The sequence below is a fragment of the Pelodiscus sinensis genome, chromosome 3, assembly GCF_052426305.1.
Source record: "Pelodiscus sinensis isolate ZL-2025 chromosome 3, ASM5242630v1, whole genome shotgun sequence".
Taxonomy (NCBI): domain Eukaryota; kingdom Metazoa; phylum Chordata; order Testudines; family Trionychidae; genus Pelodiscus; species Pelodiscus sinensis.
The window spans coordinates 121,402,257-121,426,001 of NC_143054.1; the positions used below are offsets into that span (position 1 = coordinate 121,402,257).

The following is a 23,745-nucleotide window of genomic DNA, read 5'->3' on the forward strand; positions in this document are numbered from 1 at the left end:
GCGGTCAGGGAGTTCGAACTATGGGGCATTTAAAAATGGTGGCGCCCAGGAACATGCAAATAAAGCCCGGGATATTTTAATCCCGGGCTTCATTTGCAAGTTCGAATAACTACATTAGCCACCCTAGTTCGAACTAGGGTGGCAGTGTAGACATACCCTAAGTCTATTCAACATTCCCTCCCTTCCCTAATGTTAGATAATTGATTTTGAATGGTATTTCAATATATAGAGAGCATTTAAAATATGTTTAATATTACTTCTATGATTTTTTTCAAGTGAACCTGGAACTGTAACAGATTTCCTAAGTAGGTATTTGAAAATGTGTAAATAAGATATGCTTATTGTGGTTTATATTGTGTAAATTAAAAAGATAAGTTTCTTGCTGAATCTTGTGTGCTTTTCTACACACACGTCATAGTAATTTGCGTATTATTAAATTGTGGCATGTCATATGATGATTGAGATACTAGAGAACCTGAGGAAGCACTTCTAACCCTAGCATCATGTTTATCCATTAGCCCCCTGTGCAGAGGTGAACCTCCACATTTGGATCTGCTCCAGTCTATGTGGAGATGAGTTAAGGTGGAAAGAGGTGTGGACAGACTTTGACATGATACCCTGAGCAGAGAGGACAGAACTGGGCAGCTGTAAGGGATAAGGCAAAAATCAAACAGACACACATGATCCCTTTCCTAGCTTCTCCCTTCCTTTCAAAAGTGTATTTAAACTCTCTTCCTCCTGCCCTCAACACAACACTTTTGAGAGATTTCCTGCAGGTGGGAATGATCTGGACTACAGTAATTGGTAAAGTAGAGGCTGAAGGCATCATTAGAGTGCACAAAATCTGTAGAACTCAATGCTATTGTCCTTTCCAGACAGCTAAATAAATAGGTAAGATTCAAAGATATATCTTTACACAGTGGTTTAGGGGAAATAATAAACACACATATATTGGTACTTCATAAACAGCACACAGACTGCAAGTCACCCAGAAGTTTCAGTGCTGTTATTATTTGTGTATCTTAATCAATATAAAAAAATAAAAATACCTATACTAAGTTAGACCAGTATTCCATCTAGTCCAGTATCCTGTCTTCCAGAGCGCATGAATATTGCAGGGAAATTGAGTGATCAGTCGTTCCATCCCTACTTCTGGAAGTCAAGAGGTTAAGGGACCTCTGGAGCATGGAGTTGTGTCTCTATCATCTTGTCTAAACTGCTATTGATGAACCTATTAGCCATGAACTTATCTAATTCTTTTTTAACCCAGTTATATTTTTGGACTTCACAACATCCCCTAGCAATGAGTTCTAAATATTGACCATGCATTGTGTGAAAATAATACTGCCTTATGTTTGTTTTAAACCTGCTGCCTAATAATTTTCTGGGGTGATTCTTGTGTTAAGGGTAAATAAGACTTCCTTTCCTATTCATTTTTTCCACACCTTTCATGATTTTATACACTTCTGTCTTATTGCCCCACACTTTCTCTCTCTTCTAAGATGAATAGTCCCTGTACTTTTAAATCATGCCAGTTGTTTTAAATAACACTGCTGTGGCAGCAGTTGTGAGGAGGCTTGGAGCACAGAGATGTGGAGCAGCAGAGCAGGAGAGGTGCCCAGAGCTCCCTGCTGCTTTGAATCTCCAACCTGGTCAAAGAGTGGCAGAAGAGAGTGAGCAGGGCTAGGAAGAGGAGGGAGCAGAATTCTGGTGGTAGAGATAGGCACTGGACTGCAAGGAGCAAGAAGGCAAAAGAAAGAAGAGGTGCAGACAAGGGTAGGTAGGGATGGCTGGAAGAAAGGAGCTGGGGGTGGGCACAGGACTGCTGGAGGTATGGGGGCAGAGGTGAACTGGGGGAGCAGAATGAGGAAGGACCATGGGAGAGGCATCTCCAGGCAGGTGGAGGGTAAGACAAGGACTGACCAGAGGTTCCTCTGACTGAGAGAAGTGGTGCTTGGGATTTCTCTGCGTGGGGAAAAAGGGTGGCTTGTGGCTCCCTCCAAGGGGACCCATTGATGTGCCCTGGGGCCCTAAATTCCTGCTGGCAGATCTGTTTATGAATATACTTAACAGCATCATTCCCAATACAAATCCTTAGAGAACTCTACTACTTACCACTTTCTATTGTGAAAAGTGGCCAATCATTACTATTTTTTCTCCCCCTTTTACCCAGTTACTGACCCATGAAAGGTCCTTTCCTCTTAGCTCCTGAGTTCTTACTTTTAAATGCCTTTTGTATTGGGAACTTGTTGTGTGCTTTCTGAGAGTCCAAGTACTATATCAGCTACTCCATGCCTGCCCACAAGCTTCCAGGGACATAAAAAAATTCCAATAGCTCAATGAGGTGGTATTCATATTTTACTTTGCTAACAATGTTCTGTATAATTTCCCATACTGTGATTCTTTTGTATGCTAGAAGAAAAACTACTAGTCCCCCAAAAGAAATATAAAAGTCTCGGGAATTAAAAACTCCAGGATTTTTTCATTATACTTCCCCATCACTTTATTGACCTAGCCCTAGTAAAGAAATGAAACTGAATGAAATACTCCCCATCAATACACTGACTCCATAAACTCCCTTGGAAACCAATCCTGTGCTCTTTGAAGCCGACTTTAAATAAAAGCAGGATTGGAACCTTTGGCTGAAAATTGCAAAGCTGGGTCTTACTGTTTTGTTTGAAAAAAAAAATAAGTCATAATTTCCATTGAAGTGGATGACTCACTGCTGAAAATCAAGCCGCTGTTCAGTTTGCGGAGGTACCTTTTTAAGGAGGCAGGTTTGAAAACGCTGGCCTTTGCCTCCGATACACGGAGGGTGAGATGGAGAGATTTCTTAGCAATCCGGCTAGCATCTGCTGCGCTACCCACGCGTACAGCCGAACGACAGTGCAAACAAAGCTCGTGGGGAGCGCCTAGTGCAAGACATTTTCCACGCCCCCCCTTTCACTCTTACTCACGAGCTGCCCTCATTGCCAAGGTGCAATTCCGTGTCTGAGGAGCAGCGGGAGGGGCGCTAACCGAGCCGCTCCCCTGCCCTTAGCCGCGCAGAGCAGCACGTGTCTTTAGGACACACGGAGCGCTCCCCCTCCGAGCGCCTCTGCAACCTCCGCACGCGCCAGGGAGAGCCACGTGCGCGAGCGCCAAGCAGGCCTGGGCGGGCGGGCGGACTTCTATGGGGCCGAGGCGCACTCCACGCCAGCATCGCGCTGGGCGGGGGCCGGCGAGCCTGTTGGGCGCGCGCGCGCGCGCGCGCGGCGCCTACCTAGCCGCGCAGGTTAGGGCCGCCCTCCTCACCCCAGCGCCAACCGGCAGGGGGCGGGGCGAAATCTAGGCTCCGCCTCCCACCTCTCTCAGAGAATCAGAGTCCGGCCGGGCCCCGCACGCTTCTCATTTCCCACCCCTGCAGTTGGAGCAGAGGGGGGTGCGCGCGCGCCTCAGGGGTGGGAGGTGCCCGGCGGCCCACTCCCCGCCCCCCTCCTCCGCGCGCGCCCGGCTCGGCCCCGCCCCCGGCCAGCTGGGGAATAACGGCGGCCAAGGGGGAGTCTCCATTTCCTGCAGGGGAGCGGCCACAGAGCGGTGTGTGGGGGAGGGGCGATGTGTGGGGCGGGGCGTTGCGCTGGGGGCGGGACGATGGGTGGTTTGGGAGGACTAGGGGTTAGAGGGGAGCGGAGGCAGCGAGTGTCACTGTCCGACGGGCAGGGCCAGCGGGAGGCTGCCGCTAACTCCTCTTTCACGGTTGCTGCATCTTCCTCGCTGGGTTTTGCAGGCGATGCCATGCCCAGGCGGGAAGATCCAGGCCTTGGTGCAGGAAGCTGTGGTGTAAATAAAATAATTACAATGCAGAGCACATGAATCATAATCAGTAGCAGGGGGGGGGGCTACAGTGAGGAGAGTAAAGAGAAATAAAATAAGCTCCCCTCCCCACATTCAGACTGAAATCTTTCTCCTCCCCTAGGAGAGGAAATACAACAACCATTTAGAAATCAGGAGACAAGAACGTATTATATATATATGTGTGTGTCTCACATGCTCCATATTTTTTCCAGTGAAGTGTGCTCTCAAATTAACCAAAGAGAAAGGGGCAAATTAGATGAGGTGGGCAGTTTGAGTTCCTGATTCTCCTCATGCAACGATTCCTTTAAAAATCCATTATCTGTGCAGGCATGTCCAAGTATTTCAGAGGTGACTTATCTGCCTCTGGAAGGAATGAGGTTGGGGGAAAGGTAGAAAAAGGCTGATAAGGGACAGCCACTCAAAAAGGTTATGGGATTGATTCCATCTGCTGCCTGAATGGGCAGCTTTCTTTTGTTAGCTTTGGGCTCTTTTGGTTTTCAGATGATATGAAAGTATGGCTTGTGAATAGAATGATCTCAAATAAGTCAAAGATAGTGAAATACTTGAGACTTAGGCCATTTTGCATATCAAATATAAAGGAAATAAAGGTAAAAATAAATGGAAATTTAAGGGAGGTAGTTGAACAGGCTTGCAAGAGACTTCAGAAGTAGCACTTGTTTGCAGTTTTCTTAGTTCTTAAGATCTCTGCAAGTCAGGGCTTTATTAGTCTCTCAAATGGGAAGACCTCCACATAGTAAGGGAAGGTTCATTTAAAAGGTCTTTAAATACCAGCCTAATTCTTTTTCTGTTTTTGCCAGCCCTTTCCCCCCCTTATTCTTCAATTTTCCTTCCTCCCCTCCCTTCTTTATGTCTTTCATTTCTGCTTTCCAATCCAGCTTTGATATAAAAACATTGTTATACTGCAATGATGTAGTGTTACACACCTTGTAAAAAAGCTTCAGGGGGTAGCTGAGTTAGCCTGTACAGGATAAACTTAAAAAACAACAAATTGTCTGGTAGCACTTTAAAGACTAACAAAACATGTAGATGGCATCATGAGATTTTGTGGGCACAGACCACTTCTTCAGGGCTACGTCTACACTGGCCCCTTTTCCGGAAGGGGCATGTAAATTTCATGAGTCGTAGTAGGGAAATGCGCGGGGGATTTAAATATCCCCCGCGGCATTTAAATAAAAATGTCCGCCGCTTTTTTCCGGCTTTTAAAAAAGCCGGAAAAGAGCGTCTACACTGGCCCCGATCCTCCGGAAAAAGCGCCCTTTTCCGGAGGCTCTTATTCCTACTTTGAAGTAGGAATAAGAGCCTCCGGAAAAGGGCGCTTTTTCCGGAGGATCGGGGCCAGTGTAGACGCTCTTTTCCGGCTTTTTTAAAAGCCGGAAAAAAGCGGCGGACATTTTTATTTAAATGCCGCGGGGGATATTTAAATCCCCCGCGCATTTCCCTACTACGACTCATGAAATTTACATGCCCCTTCCGGAAAAGGGGCCAGTGTAGACGTAGCCCAGATGTAAAATTAACTACTGTATTTAAGATATGCTCCAAATATGGCCTCATTCAAAGTCCATTGAAATGAAAGGAAAAACTCTTAAGCTACGTCTACACTGGCATGATTTTCCGGAAATGCTTTTAATGGAAAAGTTTTCTGTTAAAAGCATTTTCGGAAAAGCGCGTCTAGATTGGCAGGACACTTTTCCGGAAAAGCACTTTTTGCGGAAAAGCGTCCGTGGTCAATCTAGAAGTGCTTTTCTGCAAAAAAAAGCCCCAATCGCCATTTCCGCAATCGGGGCATTTTTGCGGAAAACACTACTGTGCTGTCTACACTGGCCCTTTTGCGCAAAAGTCTTTCGGAAAAAGACTTTTGCCTGAACGGGAGCAGCATAGTATTTCCGGAAAATCACTGACGATCTTACATTAAGTATCAGAGGGGTAGCCGTGTTAGTCTGAATCTGCAAAAGCGACGAGGAGTCCTGTGGCACCTTATAGACTAACTGAAGTGTAGGAGCATAAGCTTTCGTGGGCAAAGACCCACATGCATCTGACGAAGTGGGTCTTTGCCCACGAAAGCTTATGCTCCTACACTTCAGTTAGTCTATAAGGTGCCACAGGACTCCTCGTCGATCTTACATTAGATTGTCAGTGCTTTTCCGGAAATTCAAGCGGCCGGTGTAGACAGCTGGAAAGTTTTTCCGAAAAAGCGGCTGATTTTCCGGAAAACTTGCCAGTCTAGACACAGCCTTATTGACTCCAGCAGACTCAGAATTGGAGTAGAATAAAGTGCTTAATAAACAATCACTATATTATAAGTGCTACTTCCTTCAGGCTAAGAAGCAAAAATGTTACCATAGAAGTCTCTGGAACTGCTGAGGCATCTCCTCTTGGCTTCCTCAATCTGGAATGATGCAGAGAGATGTTTTTGGAAATATTGCTTTAATTCCCATTCTTTTCAGCTGTGGTTCTAAAAGTGACTTTGTAAAGTGGCATCACGGGACTTTACATATATTGTATCAATATATTCACATCACATTTGCTCAGTTTCCAGTTTCATTTGTTTCTAACTGCTAACTTTACAAACTTAGCACATGATCTGAAAGTCAAGCTGTATTCCTTCTGCCTCTTGCATCTTTCTCTATCAAATTCATGGCTCATTTTGGTGAATTTCATGGTCTTCTGATTTTAAGAATAATAAATTGCATTATTTCATCTATTTAAATCTGAACTTTCATGGTATTGTAACTGTACAAGGTCCTGATCCAGAAGGAGGTTTGGAAAGGTTTGCAAGGTTATTTTAGGGGAGTGGTGGTACTGCCATCCTTATTCCCATGCTGCTGCCTTCAGCACTTAGACCCTCTGCCACAGCCACTGGTCTCTGGCCATTCAGTTGTGAAAGTAGCAGCATGGAAGTAAGGGTGGCAATACTGTGACCCTTCTACAATAAACTTGTGACCTTTCTAACCCTCTTTTGGGCTGGGGCCCCCCCAGATTGAAAAATGCTGGTCTTCCCCATGAAATCTGTATAGTATAGGGTAAAAGACCAAATTTCAAGGGGGAGATCAGATTTCATAGTCCAGGATGTGTTTTTCACGACCATGAATTTGGTGGGCCCCTAATAATCACAATTAAAATAAATTCTGGCAGGCTAAATGCTGCCCTTATTTATTTGTACAGCCTGGTTGTGCAAGTGTAACTGAGTACATAATTTGAAGGCACTGGACTGAGGCCTTCAAAAATGGAAGAAACCCTAAAGTTGAACAAATTTAGCAGTTTTGTTGCTGATACATGAACCTGAGAAGAATCAATATCAGTCTCTTAGAACTGTGTTGGACTGGTAGGGCTCAAATTGGCAAATAATTTTTTTTCCAACCACGGACATAAGTATAACTGAATATGCACAAGGGTCAGCTCTTCTTAAGTAACAACCTGAATCTGTGTCCATTGATTTCAGTGGTTCAGGATTAGGCCAGACGAGAGCATAGTTTTTGCAGTTACTTTTCAAGATAGGATTCTTTAAATATGGTTCTTTTTGCCTCCTTTGTATTCCTTGTAAAATTCAGTTTAGTCAGAAGGGCTATGAAAAAGGCACCTAAAACTAAATCGACAAACAGAATTAGGTGCTTAACTCCCACTGTACTTGCTTAAATCCTACATTTAAGTGTTATTGAGATCCTCAGAATCCCTACTCTGCTACAACCTAACTATGCAGGCAGCTAAATTCCTGAGGTTTCCCTAAATTTCTGCTGGTAGGAATGTGCAAAACTGTCTAATTCCTGATGCTGCTTAGCACATAGCTCACACCTAAGATCTGCCTATCAGTAGGGATGTTCTGAGCATGCCTAACCTGCACAAGAGACAGCTAGGAGCAAGCAGCTCTGGAATATTTGGGAATGGCTGATGAATGTGTGTTGCAGTAGCTCAAACTCACCTGGTATGTGAAAGGCTTTGCTTGATTTGGAGCAGTGACTTGAACTGTAGTTGCCCACTTCCAAATTAGTGCTTTAATCAGCATGCTATAGGGTACTCCTGAGTGAGTCTCTTTCAATCTCTCCTGTTGAAACAGTACCACTTTGTTAAAAAAATTTAAGCATTCATTCCCAGAGAGAGTGAGACTGTCTTTCCACAGCCCAGTAGCTCAAGTCTCTGCTTCAGATCAGGCATAATGGGATTTGAAAACAAATCCCTATATCCTAGGGGAGTGCCTTAACCCCATGTTTCTCAAACTGTGGGTCCCAACTCCCCGGGGGGTTGTGAGCAACTTAGAGGGGGGTCTCAGTATCACAAAGTTTGAGAATCTCTGCCTTAACCAATTGGCTGGAATTTGGTGGTGATTTCATTTTTGTGTGGGAAAGAATTGAGCTGGGTTAGGTTCCTAACATCTGGAAGGGCTCATGGCTGTGAATCCCAAGAAGTGGGAAGTACCTATCTAAATCTAAAGTTAAGCACGTATGTAACTTTGAGGGTGAGATTTAGGCCCAACATTTCTTCCTGGCTAACTCAGGCACCTAACTCTCCCCAGGTATTATATCAAGAGTCCAGGTGCCTCATTTTGGGCTATAAATTCCATTGGACAATGCCCCAGTCCCTTTGGGAATCAGTCTCAGTCTAAAGACTCTGCCATTTGTTTCCTTTTGAGTGATGCAGTAGTAGCACAGCTTTGCCTTACACTACCTCAATGACAGCAGTAGTTCAGGAAAAGGTGCTGTAGAAGTTGCACTATTTATAATGATATAAACCTAGGAAATCCAGAGTTAAAGTTAAACCTACTTTGCACAGTGAGAGCATCCAAAAAACCTTGACTTTGCCTGATAGTGGTGATGTCATAAAATGATTACATTATTATGACTGAGAAATTTTAGTGTGTGTAATTCCAGAGTAGATTAAACTGATTTTTAGACATGCTAGATTTTTTTTCTGTTTCTCATGATGTCATCACTAGAAGACAAGTAACTGACATTTTGGTTTTGGAGGAGATATGCAATGATATCAATATATTTAATTTTCTTTTGTGTTGTGCATTTTAATCAAATTATTTTTTAAGACTAACATAATGTATTTTTATACAGGTCTTAATTTCCTGTCATGATTAAAAAGGACAGGATACGTTCTGTGCTGCATCATGCCATGCATAGATTGGAGAAAGATAACAAGCGTGGTAATCTCCAGAAAGAATCATCGTTTTTCTATCCTCCCCCAGATGGGGGCTGGGGCTGGGTTGTGGTGTTGGCTGCATGTACTCATGCTTTGCTTGTCAGTGGATTCCACAATGCTTTTGGTGTGTACATGATTTCCTTACTGGAGACTTTCCAGTCAAGTAGGTCACGGACAGGTACGTTATCAGTAAATAATATAAAATCATATCTTGGTGGTTCTGTGTAGGTAGCTCAAAATTAAACATTTATACTATATCATGTTGAAAACTCATCTAACTTACTGAGTGCTGTTACCATTAAAGTGGTCACCTTTTAAAAATCAATTTTTGTCAGTTGTGGTGGTTGAATTTGTCATGATATTTGTGTTGTTTAATACATTCCCTATTCTTAAAACAAGAATGACTATAAAGTTAAATACAGTGATATATGAAGATTTTTTTTCATTGAGGACCACATTAGGTCTTCTATGGAATTTCTGCTTCTCATTGAATATATATGTTTCAAATTATTTTTCCCAAATATTTTACATTTTCCAAGATGTATTATATTTTGCTATTTTCTATTAATCTTTGGTAACCACTTTTGGTCCCCCATTGTATCATTTCTCTGTCCACACTGATATTTGGAATGCCTCCTAATGTAGTATTTATCTATAAATGTTTTGCCTTTTACTAAAGATTACTGTGGAGAAGATCATTTACAGATTTCATTAAGGTGTTTTTAATGCTCATTTCTATATCATTAATGAAGATATCAATTAAGCCTGGCTCTAATGCTAACCGTGGCAGCACCCAACTAGAGACCCACTCCCCCAAATGGAAACAGTGCATATTACCTTTTGATCAATTTATAGTGCTTCAGGGAATTACCACTCTATGGACCAGATTCTGTCCTAGGCTTAAATCATCCTACTACAGGATTGGGTGACCGTTAAGGATCTTCTCGCAGATCCTTATTCTCAAGCATCAGTTTCTATGACCCCAGTGCAAATTAGGAGAATGTCTTGGAAGAAATCTGTGCAGGGCAGCCGTGATTAGGTTCTGGCTCCTTTGAGCTGCTCAGATAGCAAAAGTGGACTGGAACTTGGAGAGAGATTCAGTCGTTGTGTGTACTCATAGTTGAGCCAGTATGAATTACACTTTTTATTAGGATTTCATAAAACCCTAAAATCAAAGTATACCATATTATCTTTTCTATTTGTTCACTTATTTTCCTATCTCATTAAAATCAGTTAGATTTGTAAGTTTGTCTGGCTGTTACAAACTCATAATGTTTACTGATCAAGGATCTGTTACTCCCTGGGGCTTGATTGTACATCTGGGCAGGTGCACAAGAAAGGAATAAGACACAAGAACGGCCATCCCCTTCATCCCTGATGATGTCTCATATGCAGAGGCAAGATACAATAATACTCCTAGTACAGGAGATACCTGCTCCCCATCTCATCAGACTCCTAGGGTATGTCTAGATTACATGTCTCTGCCAACAGAGGCATGTAAAATAGGCTACCCGACATAGTCAGTGAAGCAGGGATTTAAATATCCCTGGCTTCATTAAAATAAAAATGGCCACCGAGCTGTGCCAGCTCAGCTGATTGTTGGCACAGCGTGCGAGTCAAGACGCGGATCAGTCAACAAGGGAAGCCTTTGTCGACTGCTCCCTTATGCCTCATGAAACAAGGTTTACAGGAGCGGTCGACAAAGTCTTGACTCGCATGCTGTGCTGACGATCAGCTGAGCTGGCACAGCACGGTGGCCATTTTTATTTTAATTAAGCTGGGGATATTTAAATCCCCGCTTCACTGACTATGTCGGGTAGCCTATTTTACATGCCTCTGTTAGCAGAGGCATGTAATCTAGACATACCCCTAGAAAAAAATATGTAGAATGTGATCCTCCCACTGGAAGTCTGTGGTGAAGCTCTTACTAACTTCCCTGGGCAGGGTAAAACACCTATAGAGGGGCCAATCCAATAGCGTCCTATATAGGCCCACCAATAGTGAACTTGTGGGAATAATGTGTAAAAATGAATGATATAACTTGGTTACAATGTTTTGTTAACTTTCAAATTTAAAATTTAAATATTTAGAAGTATATAATGTATTGAATGTTGATCTTATTAGAGAAATAAATACACATTTTGTTATAAATATACTATGTTATAAATACTGGAGAAATTATTACATTTACCTAAATGCTAAGCAGTTGATAATTTATGACTTCTCACCTTGGGTCACTAAGCCCAAAAGAGGTATACAAAAGACCAAATGAGAATTGAGAGTTGCTGTTGCAAGTAAGGAAATGCAGAGGGAAGAACACAAAAAATGCACAGGAGGAGAGGAGAAGAAAGGAAAATAGGGAAGAAAGAAAACGAAAAAGCAGAGGTAGTGGTGACTGAAAAGGGAACATATTTTTCTCAGTGGTGGGTTTGAGGTTAGTATGTAGTCCTAATTTGTAGTTTGGTCCCCGCTGCCAACAATTGCATGTAGAATTTGTTTCTCTCCATTGAATGAGTTTCATGCCTCTGGTGTTATGTCTCAGGTTTTTTTCTAGAAGTACAAAGTGAATACTGAATTTTTACTTTGCTACATTGGTAAAGTTAGATTAACACAGTATAATTTAATACATTTTCTCTTTGAGAAAGATTTTAAAAGTTATGATTTAAGTCACCTTGATCTACTTCCACTATTATTTCTGAAATTACTTTTAAATTTTAATAATATGCACAGATATAATAATTGGAACTTTTAAACAGAACCTTGTGAAGTGCTGAGGCTACAGCAGAAGTAGAGGTCTCTTAGTGCCTCCCACAATGTTCAGTATTTTATGATAGAAGTACAAGTGTATCTGGGAAGTCGTAAGTATGTATGTCCTCAGCTGGTGTAAATGTCACCATATATCCATTGATTATGCCGATTAACAGAGCTGGAATGTCCAGTATAATTGTTATAATTTATTTAATGCATTTAATTGCAAAAGTGTATTCTTCTTTTTCAGCCTGGATTGGATCAGTCAGTTATGGTTTCATTATGATTTTTGGTCCCGTTTCTGGAAAACTTTTGCAAAAATATGGAGCCATCAAAGTAGCAGTATTAGGAGCTCTCGTTGTCATGTTAGGTGTAATTTGTTCATCTTTTGCTGGTGATATACGTGTTCTATTTTTAACCCATGGAATTCTAGTAGGTGTTGGATCAAGTTTTGCATCTACTCCAGGTAACTTGAGTTTATTTATTTAGTAGTAGACCAGAATCTAAGGGAAAAATGCAGCAAGTTACAAAGTAATTTTATAAAATTAATTACTATTGGTGGGGGTTTTTGCGCTCCATTTTCTATTGCTTAAATAAAAAGTGGAATGTAAAGAACCAAGACCTAATGAGAAAACATTTTCTTCATTCAAAAATATAAATCGGATGCAGGCATCTTGCACTTGTAATGGGCATTACAATTCTTAAGAGCTTCCTTTTTTCCATACTAAAATACTAATGATTTTTAATATTTGCTAGAGAAATTAAAATAAAGGTTTTTTAAAGCTTCAGAGGAGTAGCCAAGTTAGTCTGTAATTGGAAAAACTTAAAAAACAACAAATAGACTAGTAGCACCTTAAAGACTAACAAAATATGTAGATGGTATTATGAGCTTTCATGGGTACAACCCACTTCTTCAGATGAATGGAGTATTAAAAGTCCAGTTCCAAAATAGATAGGCGGCAGGGGAAGGGGAAAATAGTGAATTAGAGTGTTCATATTACAAGAAGCTGATAGAGAAGGTGCAAATTGTTCTTAAGTACCAATTGTTTGGTTGGTTAAGTCAATAGGATGTGGAAGGTAGTGTGCTAGCCAGGTGATGTCTTGATTCGTACCTTTGTGATGGGTCCCAAACTTGTAAATGAAATTATGTTACACTGCTTCCCTGTGTATTTGGCTTGTGGAATTGGCCTGAAAAAACACGGTGACTTTTTGAGATACATTAATGAGTGTCTGGGCAGGTTAAAGTGTTTTCCAACCAGTTTCTGTGTTACCAGTTACCTTTACAGATATCTGATTTGTGTCCATTAATTCTTTCCTGTAGAGACTGTCCAGTTTGGCCAGTATACATGGCAAAGGGGTATTTCTGGCATTTGATGGCATAGATCACATTAGTGAATGTGCAGTTAAATGAGCCCCTGATGTAGTGGCTGGTGTAGTGGGTCCAGTGATGAAATCGCTTGTGTAGATATGTGGATAGAATTGGCACTGGGGTTAATTGCAGCGGGGTGGGAGGGGGGAGGTTCCTAGATGATTATGATAGAGGCGTCCTGGGTGGTTACTGGAAAGAATTTGTTTTAGGTTAGAGGGTTGTCTGTAGGCAAGGATTGGCCTTTTCCCCCAAGACCTGTTAGAGTAAGGGGTCATTTTCCAGGATAGGTTGTAGATTGTTGATAATTCATTAGAGGGGTTTAAATTGTGGGTTGTAGGTGATGACAAGTGGAATTCTGTTGTTTTCTTTTCTTGGCCTGTCTTGAAGTAGTTTATGTCTGGGTACTCTTCTAGCTCTGTTGATCTGTTTTTTCACTTCTCCGGGTGGGTATTTCAGTTTTAAGAATGTGCTATATCGATCTTGTAGGTGTTTGTCTTTTTCTATGAGATTGGAGCAAATCCGGTTGTATTTTAGGGCTTGGCTGTAAACAATAGATTAAGAAATAGGTCTTGGATGGAAGCTAGAGGCATGAAGGTAAGTGTAGTGCTTGGGAAGTTTCGGGTATAAGGTTGTGGAAATGTGTACATCATGTAATTGTACTGTAGAGTCAAGGAAGTGGACCTCTCCTGTGGACTGATGCATGTTGAGGTTGCTGGTGGGGTGGAAGTTGTTGAAATCCCTGTGAAATTCTTCAATGGTCTTTTTCCCATGGGTCCATATGATGAAGATGTCATCAATGTAGCGTAAGTAGAGTAAGGGTGCTAGAGGGCGAGAGCTGAGGAAATGTTTTTCAAGGCCAGCCACAAAGATGTTGGCATATTATGGGGCCATGCAGGTGCCTAAGGCTGTGCTGCTGATTTTTTAAAAAGCCTGGGTACCTAGATGCTTTATGGGATTAATAATGAAATATAAAGTTTTTCCTTTCTATTTTGCTGTTTCAAATTTGATTCATATTGGTATTGATAATGTCATTACCATTTTACAGTTTTGTTCACACTTATGTGACGTATAGATATTCTCAAACCATCTACTAGTCAGCTAGTGAATATGTGTCTTAGGCATCTATTTCACGAACAAATACTGATACTGATTGGCATGCTTTTTGGTCGTCTGAGCAAAAAGGCAAATAAAGGAATTGAATTAGAGCTTGAATGACCCCACTCACTTATGGAGATGGTCTATCAAAGGCAGGGTTAAAGCATATTGATTAGTCAGTATGATGAAAATATTATTCCTGCTGTACCAGCTCTGCAGATAGAAGACTTCCCTTTGCAATATTAATTAAGCATAAGCACTAATTTTGTTTTAAAGTGAAAAAGATTACAAATGTTATGGACTTTAACAAAGAGCATTAGTATTTTTAAAATGGAAAGAAATCTATTCAAGAAACAAATATATTTCTTATTGAATTTTCAATATTATTTTCTGTTCTAGACCTAATTAGGTTGCATCTAGAATATGCAAAACATATTCTAATGGATGAAGCGCTGTATAAAATGAGGTTGCCAAACCTCAGGTATGAGAGTGTTTTGTGTGTATTTTGATGAATTTTTAGGAATTTTTATATTAATATTTTATTATCAGAGCCTAAGAACTATTACAGTTCTTCTGCTAGACATAGAGGACTAAACTAAAAAATCCATTAAATCCCACATAGTCTTCTCTCTCCCTCCTTCTCTCTCTGTCAATCTATCTATCTATCTATCTATCTATCTATCTATCTATCTATCTATCTATCTATCTATCTATCTAATCATGATGTAACAATATATATTAATATTTCATCATAATGACATTACATTGCAAAAACATAGCAGCATGCATAAACCCACTATCAAAATTACAGAATCATTGTACAGGCAGTCCCCGGGTTACGTACAAGATAGGGACTGTAGGTTTGTTCTTAAGTTGAATTTGTATGTAAGTCGGAACTGGTACATATTGTAGGGGAAACTCTAGCCAAACATTTCTCCAGAGCTCAGTTTTATTCTCCCACACCTCACTTCCCTCAGTCCTTTATTCTCAAGCTGAGGTGTCTGCTGAGAAAAGCCGCTCCGCGTCTCCCTGGTCTACTGGGGAGGGCGCTAGCTTCGCGTCTCCCTGGTCTGCTGGAGGGAAGCAGCTAGTGCGGGGTTGCCTCACCCCGTTTGTAAGTAGGGATCTGATGTAAGTCGGATCCATATAACCCAGGGACTGCCTGTACTACAAAATCAAAGGTAGGAAACTGCCAAATGTTTGGAGTTTTGGTGTTGGTTCTGAGACACATCCAAAGTTCAAATGCTCATCTGGACATACAGAGCTTGGCATCAGATGTCATTGCATCCCTTCCCACAAACTGCCCCTGGGCCTCTTTTCTTTTGTTCATATATTTTAACCCCAAAGGGACCAATACAATCAGTTAGTATGATCTCTTGCTTAACACAGGCTTCAACTAATAATTCCTGTATTGATCCCAACTTCTGGTTGAATTAAAACATTTTGTGTAAGGTTCTCCCTTGTTTCACCCAAGGTGCCCCATCCCTCCTTGCTTTCTCTGAGATTCTTGTTTCTGCTGCCACTGGTGAGAGTGAAGGAGATAGGGAAGGGCCTTCATTTTTTTTAATGTAAAACCTTTTTACATTTTGCAGCTCGTAACATTTTTATTTATTTTTAAAGGCTTGATAATGGTGAGTCTTTACTTCACTACAAAGCGTTCATTTGCAACTGGAATTGTGATGGCTGGAGGGGCAGCAGGAACTCTGGTACAGAATCAGGTGCATCGATACCTAATCAAGGCATTTGGCTGGAGAACTAGTCTACGTGTATATTGTGGAATTCTGACATTGTGTATATTTGCTGGATTTGCATATAGACCACTTGAAAAACGTATGTCATTGTTTTTAAAATTTTGTTGAAAATTAGATTTGTTGTTATTCTTGTGTTTCTGTTATAAAATTCTTCATCGAATGATATGCTTTCTTACTAAGGTCATTCTGGAAAATATAAAGCAGAGGAAATAATCTTGTAAAAGAAAAAAAGTACTAACACTGGGCAGATTTTGAGGTGCCTGCTCAATTTTCATCCACTGTCAACTCAGGTTGACTCCCACAAAAGTAATAATTTTAATGTCCAGATTTTAGTAGTAACAATGCAATTTTCAGAACCAATATATATTGGGAATTTCACATTTTTATGAAAATGTGTTCATTTAATTGTGATAGCATAGGGAATATGAGATTGCTTTTATGTTTTGGAGGTCAGCACTGTATGTGAGCAGTTATGTTTTCAATTTGGTTGCTTTACACAAGTATTTTCTCTCTAGGATCCATAATGTCATAACATACTTCGCTTTTATTATTAATGTCTTGATTGTTGGGTGTTACTAAATTATATTTGAATTTTACTGTCTCTTCAAACAACTGAAGTGGTTAAAAAAGAGGCTTTCAAACTTTGACCTGTTGCTCTTGTGCTCCAATTCACAAGTGGTCAAAGGAGATTTTCTGTGACCTAAGTGGAAATGCCTTTCACATTGGGTCTATCATTTGTTCTTAAACAAGAAAATATGTCCTTTATTCAGAAAAGTTAATTTGGTCTGAAATGCTCTGCTACATTTCATTATTTATAAAAATAAATATGTATTAAAGCGCTTTATAGTTAATACTAGCTTTTATGTTAAAATAATGCATATTAGTGTTTCAACTAATATACTAAGTAAGATATATTGGTGTGCTCTGGATGGATTATTGTACACCAGCAATACAAAGCTGCTGTAAACCAGTGAAACTGAATTTACAAGTGTTTTGTGTGATGATGGACTGGTGTAGAGTAGTTAGTGCATACTTGTGAACTTGATCCCGTTACCTTTTTACCTTAGATCTTTACGGGGCTTTTCAAAAGAAAAACAGCTCTTTAGATAGGGATCGATTGAAAATAAAACCCTTTTTTGAAAGATCCTGTACTTTGAAAAAAACCATGGCTGCCATTATGCAAATGAAGCGCAGGAAATTTAAATCCCAGCTTCATTTGCAATTTTGAAGTGTCTAATTTACATCCCTTTTTCGAGAAAAGGGATGTATTTTAGATACAGCCTAAGAGTCTACGTAGGGAAATAGAAACTTAGAACTTGGAGGGACTGTGGGTTAGTAGGCTGGGGGAACACATGAAGATGGTTCAGAGCCATCTCCTAATTTTCAGAATAAAAATGTAAGGACTACATTTCAGTTTTCTACACCCAGCTCTACTGGCCAATTTAGAGATTAAGGGAAAATGCTGGATTTGCACATAGAGTTTGTTTATAATCAGCTGTACAAATTCAAAATAGGAAATGACTGCCTAGGAAGGAGTACTGCACAAAAGCAGCTGGGAGTTATAGTGTACCAGAAATTAAATATGTCAAGAGTATTATACTGTTGAAAAAAGTGAAGTCATTCTAGGATGTATTAGCAGGAGCTAATTCAGATGTGGGAAGTAACTCTTCCACTCTACGATACTCAACACGCATATGATCTCAACTGGAGTATTTTGTCCTTCTTTTGGGAAAGATGTGAATAAACGGGAAGAAGTGCAGAGAAAAGCAAGTAAAAAGGTCTCGAAAACATGACATATGAGGGAAGACTGAAAAAAAATCAGTTTAATCTGAGAAGACTGAGGAGGAACATGATAATAGTCTTCAAGTATGTAAAAGGTTGTCAAGAGGATGGTGAAAAATTACTCTCTTTAAGCACTGAGGATAGGACAAGATATAATGAGCTTAAATTACAGCAAGGGAGGTTTAGGTTCGCTATTAGAGAAAATTTCCCAACTGTAATGCCAGTTAATCACTGGAACAAATCATTGGGGTTGTCTAAATAATACTTAGTCTTGCCTCAGTTCAGGGACTAGATGAGGTCCCCTCCAGTACTACATTTCTATGATTCTACAGCATTCTTCAAAAGAACATTGCCATTGTTTATCTTCAAGTTATCTGGCTCATATACAAGGGTAAAAGCACATGACATAATGTGTGTCAGTCACTTAAAAATCAGGCTTATCTTGTACTGGAGCTTGTGTTGGCTGTCCCTTGCTTGTATACATACACATTCGTTTCCTCTGCATGTAATGAGAAAATGAAAAAGCTTCTGAGTCATGCTCATGACTACCTAGTACTGAGAGCTCTACTTACATTACCTAAATCATATATAATATATGTAAGAAATTGGTCAATATAATTTTATTTGTTTTTTTTTTCTTAAAGGAAGACACCCAAGTGTTGTTGAAAACTTTCAGACATCACCATTGAAAGGTTTTATTGTTGATCTAAGTTTATGGAAGGATAGTATCTTTGAGTTATGGGTTTGTGCTCTTGGATTAGCAAAATTCGGATTCTTCATACCTTTTGTGCATATGGTAAAATGTAATTTTTGTATTTTAATCAATGAACGTATATATTTGTGATTTTTTAATACATTTGTATAATAGTTTACCTGTAGTTTAGGAAAACAACTAAATGTCTGCAAAAGAATAGAGACTCGATATTAATTAGAAGTTGGACCTCCCTGGTCTGGCACTTTTGGGACTTGAGTGGTCCTGAACAAGGGACTTTGCTGGACCAGGGGAGGTGATATCTGTCCCCTGCCACAAGCCCCCCCCCAGTCCAGCTCTGCTGGCCTTCCAGCCAGCTCTTCACCTGCCACCAGTCCTGCTGCCCTGCCACAGCATCCCACAGTCTCACCTGTGGAACTCCCACCTCTGCTGCACCAGTGCTCTCGGTCCTGCTAGTCCTGCTGCAGCTGTATCAGCCCCGCCAGCCTGCGGTCCTGTCACTGGGACGCCTGGCCCCACTGTGGCAAACTACTGCTCAGTCAAGAGGCTTCTGGCCCTGCCAGCCCTGGTGTGGTAGCCCACGGTCCTGCTGCTGGGGCTCCTGGCCCCACCGCAGCAGACCACTACCCCACCATCAGGGCTCATGGGCCTGCCACAGCAGACGAAGCCTGCTGGCACCCTGGCCACCCTGACACTGACTCAACCAGACTCCTTTAGCAGGGCTCACAGTTGTTGGGCCCCCTGCAGCCAGCCTGGCTAGTTCCTGGCCCCCGCATGGCTCCTGCCCTCTGGCCCTCCTACTGGACCATGGATGTTGCCAGACCAGTGAGTCCTGGTTGAGAGAAGTTCAATCTGTATTAAAGATGCATATTAGTCACTGTAACTCAAACATCTTCTAAAATTGCTATTTAAAGGCATTTTCATCTAAATACCAATATGGTGTTGTCATTTAATAAAAAGGGAGCAACATATGAACAGCACCAATTTTTGCTTCTCTAGTCTGATTCCTCTTGGTTGGAATTTTGCTTTTAAGGAGTTTTCACAAAGGCCCCTTATCTCCACCTCAGATGAAAATATTATTATTTTTTTTTTTATTTATTATTTACTACTAATGGCCTTCACCAGCACATCTCTCTATATAAATGGTTTATGCTTCATATTTCTAACTTCACATATAAGAATGATATATGCACACAAAGGCACTAGATAAATGTAAAATATTATGTCAGTTTAATATTAATATTAAAAAACACCATGTCATGGTTAAACCTACCAGTGTGATCACAGAATAAAAAATAAAACAGCAAGGGTTTTACAAAGTTAAATTTCAAGCTTCCAAGAGGATTTAAACAACAAAGGCAATAATATTTTAAAAACTATGAAACATACAGTATTTTGCCATCCTCCTTCTAAGCAGACTTTTACAGGCAGTCCCCGGGTTACGTACAAGATAGGGACTGTAGATTTGTTCTTAAGTTGAATCTGTATGTAAGTCGGAACTGGCGTCCAGATTCAGCCGCTGCTGAAACTGATCAGTTTCAACAGCGGCTGAATCCGGACACCAGTTCTGACTTACATACAGATTCAACTTAAGAACCCCAGGCATCCCCAAGTCAGCTGCTGCTGAAACTGATCAGCGGCTGATTCCAGGAAGCCCAGGGCAGGGGCTTCCTGTAGTCAGCCGCTGGTCAGTTTCAGCAGCGGCTGACTTGGGGACGCCTGGGGCAGAGCAGCTGGGGTGCTGCTGGGTTGGTCCAGTAGCGCCCAGAGCGGCGCTACGGGACCAACCGGCAGCGCCCCAGCTGCTGTACCACAGGCGTCCGGAGCAAAGCCGCGGAGCACGGGGGTAGCGGGACAGCCCAGACACGCCGTGGCTGTCCTGCTGCCCTCGGGCTCCACGGCTTTGCTCTGCTTTGCTCTCCCTCTCCCTGGTCTGCAGACCAGGGGGATGGGGAGCAAAGCGGTGGAACACGCGGGCAGCGGACAGCCCAGATGCATCTGGGCTGTCCACTGCCCGCGTGCTCCGCGGCTTTGCTCTGCTTTGCTCCCCTTCTCCCTGGCCTGCATACACACACCAGGGGGACGGGGAGCAAAGCAGAGCAAAGCCAAGGAGCACGCGGGCAGTGGACAGCCCCAGACGCGTCTGGGCTGTCCGCTGCCCGCGTGCTCCACCGCTTTGCTTCCTCTCCCTGGTCTGCTGGAGACCAGGGAGACGGCCCTGTTCGTAACTCCGGATCCGACGTAAGTCGGATCCGCGTAACTCGGGGACTGTCTGTATTTCAAATTGTTTGCAATAAAAGTCAAACTCTGTACTTGTTCAATTTAACAAATGTGCACTGTATCTTTTGTGATATAGATACATTTCTGTTCTGATAATCTGTTTATAGATGACACTTGCAGGTGACTTGGGCATTTCTTTGGATGATGCATCATATATTATGGTAGGAATTGGAATAAGCAGCCTGCTTAGTTGTCTTCTATTTGGGAAGATATGTGATTTAGAAAATATCAACCGCCTTTATATTAACCAGGCATCTGTACTGTCTGTTGGTAAGTCTTACTATTTCCAAATAAAAATAAGTAATGTCTTTAAAATTGTCTTGGAGTTTTTGAATATCTCTACCATTTACTTTTCCACTGTTTTTAGACATGCATGATCTGACTCTCTTGTTTGTTGCATCAGTTTTAAATTAATACAACTCCTGAAATGAAATAAATCTGATATAATGGAATGGAGAATCAAGCCTGTATGCTACATAATACTATGTTCCTACTTAGTAGCTAACAGGATGGTAGCTTTGCAAAATATATTGACTTTTCAAATATAGTGTCATCTTTCTATGTGTGTGTTTGTGTCCTTTAAATGTTTTTATTACATGTATTTTGCAATAATTGGTGTCTACAAAATTAAATATTTTGGAGTTTGATTTTGCTGCACTTTTTCACATTGAGTAGTTACCTTATTTGGCAAATAATCTCACTGAAATCAGTGGGACTGTGTATTTAGTAAATTACTACTTAACATGGGTAATATTACCAGGACCCTGGTCTAAATATGTTTTCAATTAACATTTTGTTTGGTTCAGCAATATATTGTTATTCCAAAAAGAGAACAAATAAGTAGATATAGTTCCAAGTTGATTTACATTATACGAGAATACTCGAACTATTTCACTTCTGCTTTTGTCAGCCAGTGACAGTCAGTGTATGCTATAAATGGGCAACTGAGTTGGAAGAAACTGGGAAAATAGGTAAAAGACTTCTGAGGTCAGGTATTACTTCACAACATTGGTGAAAGACCGTATTATTTGCAGAATATAACAGGTTGTGTTCTTCTGTTGAAGTAGACTTTGATAACACAAACAGATAGTAGTTGCTTGGAAATATAGAGAATTAACATTTTATTTTTAATATAATCAGATGTTATGAAAAATACATATTTTGATATTAAAATGTTTTATCAAGTATTGCTTTAATGTAGTTATCTTCATTACGGCTTTACATGCGCGTATACATATATATAAAAATGCACACACAGCATATAACACACATATATAACAGAACTTGTATACATATAACAGAACCTGCATTCTATGACATCACAGCCGTTTTTTAAAGGAAAAGGCAAATTAAGGGCCAAATCCTGACCTCTTCACAATAACCAAGTAAGCAGTTTTTAGGAAGGAGTTCCTTAAGGTTTCTATGGGTCTGTGAAGGACTGGGCCGGGTCTGGGCACCACTGAGGATGTCTGCTCAGGACAAATTGCTCAAAACGTGGGCTATTTACAATCCACGGCTGGAGTCCTTTCCAATATAGGCCACAAACCAGTCACACAGAGTACTTCAGCTGCCAATCTGGCCAGCAAAAAGCCTCACAAGCAAAACCCCTTGGAAATCCCAGCTTCCCCTCATAGCTCCCAACTGGCCCAGACAAATGTGGCACCATACGTCTTGCAGATGATCATCTATGACAACACAGCCATTTTTTAAAGGAAAAGGCAAATTAAGGGCCAAATCCTGACCTCTTCACAATAACCAAGTAAGCAGTTTTTAGGAAGGAGTTCCTTAAGGTTTCTATGGGTCTGTGATGGACTGGGCCGGGTCTGGGCACCACTGAGGATGTCTGCTCAGGACAAATTGCTCAAAACGTGGGCTATTTACAATCCACGGCTGGAGTCCTTTCCAATATAGGCCACAAACCAGTCACACAGAGTACTTCAGCTGCCAATCTGGCCAGCAAAAAGCCTCACAAGCAAAACCCCTTGGAAACCCCAGCTTCCCCTCATAGCTCCCAACTGGCCCAGACAAATGTGGCACCATACGTCTTGCAGATGATCATCCGACCACCGCATCGCTTCCCACAAGTTCGAGCTCTGCTCACACAACACAATGGTCAGTTTCACCATCCCAACATACACACACTGCATCTCTAAGTGTGGATGTTAGCTGGCTAGACACCATGGAGCAGACTCTCCCGGAACCAACGCAACACATCCTCAAAAATTCCAGGAGACCTACAACAAGGAAAACATACACACAGAAATGGAAGCGTTTCACAACTTGGTGCTCAATCCATAACTATGAGCCAGCCCATATGCAAATAACACAGATACTACAGTATCTGCTAGACCTGCACAATGCATGCCTCTCCCTGAGCTCTATAAGAGTACATCTCGCCACTGTCTTGGCACTCCACCTCCTACTTCAATCACACTTGGTTTTTACTCACCCAATGGTCAAAAAGTTTCCTATCAGGTCTACAAAACATGTTTCCACCACTTAAAGACCCAACACCAGCATGGGAGCTAAACTTCGTACTAAGAATGCTCATGGGCAGGCCGTTCGAACCACTAGCCACGTGTTCTTTATTACACCTGGCAATGAAGGTTGCCTTCCTCATCACAATTACTTCTGTAAGATGAATAGGAGAATTGGGAACTGTCTATGGCTTCATAATCACCTAAGGTGGAACACCCACGGGGATACTCCTCAAAGAAGGGAAAATTACCTCTGCAGTAACTGGAGTTCTTCAAGATGGTTGTCCCCATGGGTGCTCCACCACCCACCCTCTCTCTCCTCGTCTTCGGGCTTACCTGCATCTGGGTCAGAGAAGGAACTGAGGATGGTCAGGTGCGCATGCGGAGTAGCCACCTTAGATCTCTCTCAGATCTCTCGCTCAATAATTCCTTCCCAGACAGGATCCAGGACATCATCAGATGGGCAGAATACTAAGCAAGATCCAACAAGTAACAGCTGGGACAATACTGCAAACTGAATCTGATGATGCAAACACA

General features: G+C 41.4%; 1 protein-coding gene across 1 annotated transcript in view; it reads left to right on the plus strand.

Annotated features, from left to right (window-relative positions):
• The first annotated feature begins 1,799 nt into the window (after positions 1 to 1,799).
• LOC102455633 (monocarboxylate transporter 10-like) overlaps positions 1,800 to 23,745 on the plus strand; it is a 41,843-nt gene continuing 19,897 nt past the window's right edge. Inside the window, exons 1-6 of the mRNA XM_075924632.2 lie at positions 1,800 to 3,576; positions 8,910 to 9,172; positions 11,993 to 12,208; positions 15,827 to 16,036; positions 18,384 to 18,535; positions 20,839 to 21,001. Coding sequence (XP_075780747.1) covers positions 8,926 to 9,172; positions 11,993 to 12,208; positions 15,827 to 16,036; positions 18,384 to 18,535; positions 20,839 to 21,001 — 988 coding nt within the window. The 5' untranslated portion in view covers positions 1,800 to 3,576; positions 8,910 to 8,925. The remainder of the gene's footprint in view (positions 3,577 to 8,909; positions 9,173 to 11,992; positions 12,209 to 15,826; positions 16,037 to 18,383; positions 18,536 to 20,838; positions 21,002 to 23,745) is intronic.